General features: G+C 55.3%; 1 protein-coding gene across 1 annotated transcript; it reads left to right on the top strand.

The window, feature by feature from the left end:
* The first annotated feature begins 1454 nt into the window (after positions 1–1454).
* LOC137149975 (phospholipase A2 inhibitor and Ly6/PLAUR domain-containing protein-like) lies at positions 1455–6023 on the top strand. The gene is made up of 5 exons (XM_067543627.1): positions 1455–1503; positions 4557–4673; positions 5026–5178; positions 5364–5507; positions 5724–6023. Exons 1-5 carry the CDS (start codon positions 1455–1457, stop codon positions 5882–5884), a joined length of 624 nt encoding a protein of 207 aa, XP_067399728.1. The 3' UTR covers positions 5885–6023.
* The last annotated feature ends 2791 nt before the right edge of the window (positions 6024–8814 follow it).

Consider the following 8814-nt stretch of genomic DNA (forward strand, 5'->3'; position numbering starts at 1 on the left):
TCTTATGGCTCAGCAGCGGTGTTTTTCCTGGCTTATTGGAAAACACTTCTTTGTGTTCCTGCAGCACCGACACCACTTCGTCCCTCTCACTTGGGGTTAAACCACTGAAGATGTTAATATCCTCTAGGGTGAAGTCACTCTGGTATTTTGCCAATAGGTCAATGAGACCAGATGCCACAGTTTCCCCTTCTGCACAGCAGATCATGTTTCCCATGGCCTCCCTGCTGTGATAATGCTTAAGTCTATTTACATGTACCAACTGGGGAACAGCGTGGTCCTGAGGTTACTTCATGGAGTATGTGTCCTCAGAAACCACCTCTGTCACCTCATAAGGCCCATCCCATGTGTTTTGCATTTTACATTTCCTCATAGAGTTCAAAACCAGGACCAGGTCCCCTTTTCCAAAAGAGCTTTTACAAGTTTTTTTTTATCATCCCACACATTTTCTTTTGCCAGACTGTATTTTAGGTTTGCCTGAACCACATCCATTCTATCTTCCAACTCCTTCCTGAATTTCTGTACATATTCAGTCATCGGTGCTTCCCTGATTTCCGTGCCTCCCTCCCAGGAGTCTCTCTTCAAATCCTTTACCCCACATAATGTCCACTGCTCGTGAATAGCTGTGACATAAAGCTTGACCCACGGTGAGACAGAACATCCTTGGGAAAACCCACCTACTAAAACAGTGAAGAGGGCTCTTGATGTGGTTTCTGCCTCAATATTAGACACAGCCATTGCCTGAGTGATTTTAGCTCTCAGTATACAAACCCCCCTACCCCACCCCTGCTGACACAGGCGCACTGTCCCTGCTTCTAGTCTGGACGCCCTGTTAAAGAAACGGATGCAGCTGCAGACAGAAGAGAAATGCCGCACTCCATTAGAAAACTAAAAGAACCTAAACAGAGACACTTTACCTTTCAAAAGTGGGAGAACACAGTCAACCCATGAGTGACAATAAATCACCAGCCAGCCTGCCCAACCCACGCCACACTTGCTCTTGCTTTGCTCTACCAGCCGTACTCCACTTTTCTTCAGTTCTCTTTACCTAAGGGTGACTCTTTCCTCAGACCAGGCTAAGCACAGCTCTGCTGCCATTTGTTCATACCGCAGAAGGACAACATTTCATTACCCCTGCAGGTACCTCTAAAGTGATTTGTAACCCAACACCAGCCAGACTGAGCATTTCCCCTCATGCTCAGCACTTAGGTGTGCTTCTGCAGACACAGTACACGCATGCTGAGCTCCTGATTGTACTCATGCAATACAGAGCCCATGCAAATAAAGGGCCCCCCTCTCAGCTGGTTGAATAGGGGAGGGCCACTCAGACCTTGCTTACCTCTTTGATTGAAATCGCCCATCTCCGAGCAGGTATTTGACAACCTTCCTGCCATAGATATCGCCAGCTGCTTCCTCGCTGCTCTGCAGACCGTTCACTGCAGCAAACACTGGGCACCATGTGGGCACCCCTGCCCCTCTGCCTGCTGTCCGCTCTCCTGGCCACAGGTGAGTCCCCATCCGTCCCCGGGCACAGGGAGCCGGGCACTGGATGGGAAGGGAATTCAGCCAGGGAACGGTCCCCTTTCGATGATGGATTCTTGGGTCAGGATGGAATTTCTGCAAGAACTCCTGGGTTCTATCCCAGGATTTCAAAGCGAGTTGGGGATCTAATGGGTGAGAGCAGGGGTCTGGCTTTTATCTCCAGATCTGGGAGGAGAATGGGGTATAGTGGACTAGAGTGGGAGCGGGGGGGCTCCTGGGTTCCCAGGACTCCTGGATTCAATGCCTGATTTTGAGAAGGGAGTGGGGTCTGGTGGGTGATAGTAGAAATGGACACAAATCACTACTCCAGGTTTCTATCCCCAACTCTGAGCAGGGAGCAGGGGAGATTGGCAACCAGGATTCCTGCTTCTGTCTTTGGCTCTGGAGGAGGAGGGGGGTCGATCGGGTGGGGATTGTTTGACTGTGTTTTTCGTTCTGACTCTGAATCTGACAGTTCGTCTTTGTGCCTCAGTTTCATCCGTGTCCTATGGAGGAGGCGGGGGGACGTTGTGTCCCCAAACTGTGAGCCTCAGGCAGGATTGGGATATGTCCCCCCAAGCACAACCCCGATGTCCTGACTGGAGCTGCCCCCTCAAATACTGACATTAAACTACGCCTATGCTCAGTTCCCCTCTTTATAACATGGGGATATTGATTTCCTCTCACTTAGGGCCATGGTGGGGTGGCGCTGTGATGTAACTCCTAAGTAAGCTGCTAGCAAAGTCTTCCCACGCCGTGATCCTGAGAGCTAATAACCCTTCTGATGCCCACGCTGCCTGTGAATCGCTCCTGACTGCAAGACGGGTGCATGGTCCCTTAGGGGTGTAGAAGAGCTCCCCATGATCTCATACAAGGGGGGATTCTGGTGGAGCAGGGGTGCTGGATCCTCCAAGGTTAGAGTCAGGAGGCAGCTGCACTGGTGTATGGGGCCCCGAGGGCCAGACTTCGAAGCACAAGAGTCCTGACTGGCTTCATCCGGAGTGGTTCTAGAAAACGGTTCCTGGGAAACTCCGTCACAGGGGAGCTGAGGTTGAAGTGATGTTTCTGGATGAAAGCTCTGAAAAAAACTAAGTGCACCAATTAGTTTTCTTTCTTTCTTCAATTAAAAGACGTCTGTTTGTGGCAGCATGACGGAAGGTGGAACCCCACGCCCAGCTAGATGTCACGACTGCTCTCAGAGCCACTCCCAAATCTCACCCAGAAAGGCACCAGCTGGTCTGAGCCAGCTCTGTGCGTGCACCCCGAAGTTGCCCTGTACTGCCCTGGTCAGGAGTCTGTGCTGTAGATGTGTTACCCCGTTCGCCCTCCCTGAGTGTGGGGAGAAGACACGCCAACTTTTGTTGACTGAGCAGAGATTTTTCCAAACACTTCAGTGAAACACACTGTTTTAATTAAGAATATCAAACAGGTTTATTAACTACAGAAAGGTGGACATTCCATGCATATAAGGGGCAGGCATAGGAGAGCAGAGATAGGTACCAAAGGAAATAAAGAAAAACACGCAATCTAAATTTTAAACCTCCAGCACTCGGCTTTATCTACGTTAGGCAGTTTTCTCATCCCCCTGGGACGTTCCAGTCTCAGTGTCCAGGCTTCTCTCAAGGGCTGGGTCCAGTCTTTAGAGGCTCATCCAGACTGCAGAGTTTTGTCGACAAACGTCAGCGTTTGGGGACCAAGTAGCTGTGCCGGACACGGCACTGTGCTCTCCTCCGACAAAACGTCCCTGCTGTGGTGACAAACTAAAACCGCCTCAACACGAGACGCAGAACTTTGTGCGGCAAATTCAGAGCAACAAAGCGTCAGTGTGGGCGCCGGGTGCCGTAACTGGGCACCAAGGGCTATATCACGGTCCCACGCTGACCGCTCTGCTCACTGCTCTGAACTCGGCTGCCCTGCATCCAGCTGCCCAGGCAGGCGCCCGAGTCCCCTGTCAAAGCCCCAGGAAGGTTTGAAATTGCTCAGCCTGGAGCTCACACAGTCACTGCCCAGCTGTGCTCGTGGTTCGTGTCAGCAAAGGGGCTCCTGCCTGGACTGCGGGGGGGGGGGGATCATTGTCCGGGGCTGTGGGGAGACGAGGCTGTGGGAGAACTGGGGGGAATCAATACTGCTTTCCTACGACGGGCCGTGGGACGGCGGCTGTCAATCTCGCAGGACGCCCCAGAACATCGGGATTCAGAAACCTTCATCCTGTGACGCTGCACCCGCCCCGTGGGGCCTCACCAACCCTTCCCAAAGCAGCCTGCATCCAGCTGGACAGTGGCTCAGCTACACACAGTGCACTTCTGCCTGTGTCAGTGCAAGAGCTGCCCGTGTGAATGACTCCACTGGCACGAGGTGCATAGTGCGGACGTGCGACAGCGGGTTTACTCCCCACGCTGGCTGAATGGCCCCGTCACTTGTGTCGCCAGCACCCCGCAGCGCAGACACAGCCGGAGTGCTCCAGTGTGAATCCTGCTGCTTTTAGGGCGGATGGGGAGGGGAAAGGACACGGCCAGCAGCCTCTGATCCTGATTTGATCTCTTCAGACCATGGGGCCAGTAGACACGTCACGTGAGTCCTGGCACGTCCAGGTGGGCCCTGCTGAGTCACCAGCTTGCTCAGCCCCACCCGTGCGAGTCTTGGGCCATGGGTGTTGTATTGTAAATCCTCCGTTTACAGCTCCTCAGCTGTCGAGCTCCTCCTGGGCACGGGTCTCTCCTCTGCTCTTACTAACAAACTTAGAACATACTGTAATGGGAGCAAAATCTTACACCTGGACACACAGCAGCGAGATGCCTATTGTGACAGCAGTCTGGCCGTTAGCAGGTTACGACTGTTCATTGGATATCACACGTGCCCTGTTCAATATGTCTGGTTATAGCCATAGGGAACGATCAATGTGTGGTTCATAGTCTGTGGTTCAGGGCACAGGGTGTCACAATGTTCCCTTCATGCATTTAAACTCTCCCTACATCTGAACTCCATTGTGGCTGGGCTAACGTTACTCCGCACTGAGTAGGAATTTTTCCTTCCTCCAGGGAGCGCTCTGCTCTGCGAGGTGTGTGATTCCGAAGGGGAATCGTGCTCCGGCCCCCTGCAGCTCTGCGCCCCCTCGGAAGGGACCTGCGTCAAACTCATTGCAGCGTTTAATGTGGGTGAGTGAAACAAGACTTCTACTAAGTGAAAATACCATTGTGCTCCCTGAATCAAGGACAGAAGCCAGGAGTCCTGGCTCCCAGCCCCCCGGTGCTCTACCCTTGTAGATTCCCCTCCCCTGCTGGAGCTGGGGCTGCTTAGTTTAGACAGATACTGTCACAGCTGGGGCTGGGGTTAGATGGGGGAAGGGAAGTGGGTGGATGGAGGCGCTGGATCAGCTAGAAGAGAGGGTTCTATCGGGGGTGAGAGATGAGCTTAGATGGGGTGGATGGATACTGAAGAGGTTGGATGAAGCAGCGGGCGGGGACACGCCTGGGATTTAAGAGGTAATTCTCTGTTTCCCTCCCACAGGGACGAACTCCTTCACCTACACGGCTAAGTCGTGCCTGGAACCTGCGAACTGTAAGACCGAAAACTTCACGTTGACCTATGGGAAGAACATCACCAGACGGGTGAACAGGACCTGCTGTGACACAGATGGCTGCAACTCCGGGTCCATCCGAGGTATGTGTCTGCTGCAAACTAAGAATCCCCCAGGTCACACATTGAGAGAACCCAGGAGTCCTGTCTGCCAGCCCTTCCCAGATATAGCCACTAGACCCCACTCCCCTCCCAAAGCTGGGATGAAGCCCAGCATGAGGTGACTCCACAGTCCCGGCTGACAGTGTGTGTCTGGTTGTTGTTCTCAGTGCCAGCCGTGAGCCTCGTCCCCAACGGTTGGCAGTGCCCGTCGTGCTACGTCTTGGGGGCGTATCTCTGCAAGAACATGAAGCCCCTACTCTGCACTGGCGCCGAGAATCAATGTATTGATATCGCCGGGACATTAATAATGGGTAATTCCTCCAGGTTGGGTAGGGTCTGGGGCACAGTCCGAGTCTGAGTGAGTTAGAACCAGGTGTCCTGGTTCCCAGCCCCCGTGCTCAGACCCACTAGACCCCACTCACCGCCCAGAGCTGGGCGCAGTCCTGCTCAGAGGGGAGTGTGTGCGGAACATCCTCGGGGAGACAGATGGCTATAGGATCCCTGATCACGTGACTCTCCCCATCCAGGTAACATTACTCTGCCAAAGGCTTCGGCTGGATGCAGTTTCCACAGCTCTAACGTTCTGAGGCCAGGGGTGAAGAAGTACGCGCAGTTCGTGGTCAATGTCGTGACCCGGGTCAAAGTGAACCCACCTACCAGGACTGGTGGAGACAACAAGAAGCCCTGAGCCATGTCCTGGCATCCTCCCCCTCTCCTCCCTGCCAGAGGGGTGCAGTGCGCTGTCTCCCCCGTGGACACCGGCTGCTTCTTCTCTTTCTGTGTGGGGATTGCGGTTTCCTTCTTGCATTCGCTGAATAAAGCATGTGGTGTGGTGAAGGTCCGGACTCTTCTGTTCACAAGAGATACTGGCAGGGAGAGAACCCAGGAGTCCTGACACCCAGCCTCCCTCGCTCGAACCACTGGACACCATTTCCCTCCCTATCTAGACCAGACAGCAAATGTGAAATTGAGATGGGGTGGGGGTAATAGGTGCCAGATCAGAAAAAGCACCAAATATCAGGACTGCCCCTATAAAATCAGGAGATCTGGTCACCCTAAACCCAGTAGACCCGTCTCTCCTCCCAGATCTGGGGGTAGAACCCAGGTGTCCTGCTTCTACCTCCTCCCCCAAGGCCAGGCCCAGGTGGCCGAGGGAAAGGGTGGCTGAGTTTCCCCTGGGGACAGAGGCCTGTAGGCAGGAGAGGCCACACTCGCCCGGCTGTCCAGGCAGGAGGGAACACGCTGGAGGGGAGAAATGTCCTTCCGGGTTGATTTTCCACCACCCAGGCCTGTGAAATCTCCCATCCGGCAGGGAGAAAAGGTGGAGGAGTTGCACTGTATGTAACAGAGAAACACGACTGCTCACAGCTCTGGTATGAAACTGGAGAAAAGCCTGTTGAGAGTCTGTGGGCTGAGTTTAGAGACCAGAGCAACAAGGGTGAAGTCGTGGTGGGCGTCTGGTATGCACCAGCGGACGAGGAAGATGAGGTAGACGAGGCTTTCTTCAGACAACTAAATGAAGGTTTCAGATCACAGGCCCTGGTTCCCATGGGGGACTTCAATCACCCTGCCATCTGCTGGGAGAGCAACACAGCAGAGCACAGACAATCCAGGGAGGTTTTGGAGAGTGTTGGGGACAACTTCCTGGGCCAAGTGCTGGAGGGACCAACGAGGGGCCGTGCTCCTCTTGACCTGCTGCTCACAAAGGGGGAAGATTTGGTAGGGGTTGTAGAAGTGGGTGGTAACCTGGGCAGCTGTGACCATGAGATAGTCGAGTTCAGGATCCTGGCAAAAGGAAGAAAGGAGAACAGCAGGATACGGACCCTGGACTTCAGAAAAGCGGACTTTGACTCTCTCAGGGAGCTGATGGGCAGGATCCTCTGGGAGGCAAATCTGAGGGGAAAGGAGTCCAGGAGAGCTGGCTCTACTTGAAAGAAACCTTTTTGAGGGGATAGGAACAAAGTATCCTGATTTGCAGACAGAATAGCAAATATGGCAGGCGACCAGCTTGGCTTAAGGAGGAAAACTTTGGTGAACCTAAACACAAAAAAGAAGCTTCCTATAAATTAATATAAAAACAAACGTCAACAAAAATAATCAATAACATTTCTCCAATAATGATCTGAACATGAGAAACTATAAACTGCAAAAACAAAACTCAACCCGCCCAGACCCAAGGCCAGCCCTGCGTCCGCACACCTCCTGGGATTGTCCGTCGCCCCCGTCACAGACTCGGAGGCCCGTGTTCTCTCAGCTCCACACGGCCCCTGGGAGGACAGCCCCGTGTGACAGGCCCCGCGAGGGTCGCATGCGCTCTCTGGGGTTATGCCCTGTGGTCCCGGCACCGCACCTCTGAGCCATCAGCACGCCTGTTTCTCATAGTGGGCCCCCGTGGGGAGCCCCTTCAATCCAGGCCCTCATGACCCCAACACCCGGAGGGAGCCAGGCCCCCACCCCGATCTCCCAGCAGCAGCGACTCTCGGCCGGCGTAAGGGGACTGTTCGCCCCTCGCTGCCACTGAGTGGGGTTCTTGGTTGGCAGCTCCCGGGACCAAAGGGGGAGGGTGGATGAGGAAGCAGGTCCCTGAGACAGACAGCCCCCAGGGCCATTGGGGAGACGCCAACACTCCAGATCAGCCTGATTGACAGGGCGGGCAGGACAATGAGGGAGCCAGGAGGGCTGGGGGGTTCCATCCTGTATTTGAGTGCAGCTGCCTGGGCAGATCGGGGCCGAGCTAAGGACAGAGCAGCCAGGCTGGGAGGGGAGAAGCCAGGCCAGGGAGTTGAGCCGAGCCGAGCCGAGCCGAGCCGAGCCGAGCCGAGCCGAGCCGAGCCGAGCCGATCTGGGTGGGGCGGGGACGGGGCTGGAGCTGGGTGCAGTCGGGGCCTGGGCAGGGGCCTGTTGTGAGTCACAGACTGTGAACGTCCCTCGCACCCCAGAGACGCTGGGTGGGGTCCCCGGGCCAGGGCCGTTGCTGGGTGTTTGCCTTCAACCATTCTTTTTTCTTTATGTTTTTAGTTGGTGGCTCTTTGATAAATGGTTTGCTTTGCACCATACGCATCGATCAGTGGGGCAGGGCAGCGCCCGGTGCAGACAGCCCCCGGAGTGCGAACACCCCAGCCCCTGCCCTAAGTGACCACGACAAGGTTGGGGGTTGAGCCCCCCAGGGATCCTGGGCCCGGCCTTTTCGGGGTTACGGGGACCCCGCCACACAGGAGAGTGGGAGGGGACCCGTCGCGGTCAGGCCGGCCTCTGGGGAAAAGGAGCGGTGGCGAGGACCCAGATCCTGTTGCCAGTCAACTCCACCGGGGCAGCGTATGAGCCGGGAACGTTCCCCGCGATAGCGGGACCATCCCCCGCTTACACAGTCATTTCCCAAGATGCCAGCCACCCTGATCCCTTCGGTGCCGCACACGCACCTGAGCCATGGGCAGGGAGAAGGGCCTCAGCCTGGGACCCTTCCCCCCAAGTCACACAGACCCGCAGCAGCCGCTGGGGCTGCCCCACACAGACAAGGGCTCTCGGTCCCAGAACCTTGAGTTAACGTCTCCCGATTAAGCACCCTGCCGCTCCCGCTGGGAACCAGAGCATCCTGAGGCCCGGAGGGAACCTGAAGAC

Source organism: Emydura macquarii, unplaced genomic scaffold (genome assembly GCF_026122565.2).
Source record: "Emydura macquarii macquarii isolate MOO-44397 ecotype Brisbane River unplaced genomic scaffold, CSIRO-AGI_Emac_v2 contig_931, whole genome shotgun sequence".
NCBI lineage: Eukaryota > Metazoa > Chordata > Testudines > Chelidae > Emydura > Emydura macquarii.

What these genes read in the sequence shown, in the direction of transcription:
- LOC137149975 (XM_067543627.1), top strand. Translation starts at nt 1,455, where the DNA reads ATGTGGGCACCCCTGCCCCTCTGCCTGCTGTCCGCTCTCCTGGCCACA. An exon ending in GTCCGCTCTCCTGGCCACAG is followed by an intron (nt 1,504 to 4,556) that starts GTGAGTCCCCAT and finishes TCCTTCCTCCAG; the next exon opens with GGAGCGCTCTGCTCTGCGAG. An exon ending in CAACTCCGGGTCCATCCGAG is followed by an intron (nt 5,179 to 5,363) that starts GTATGTGTCTGC and finishes TGTTGTTCTCAG; the next exon opens with TGCCAGCCGTGAGCCTCGTC.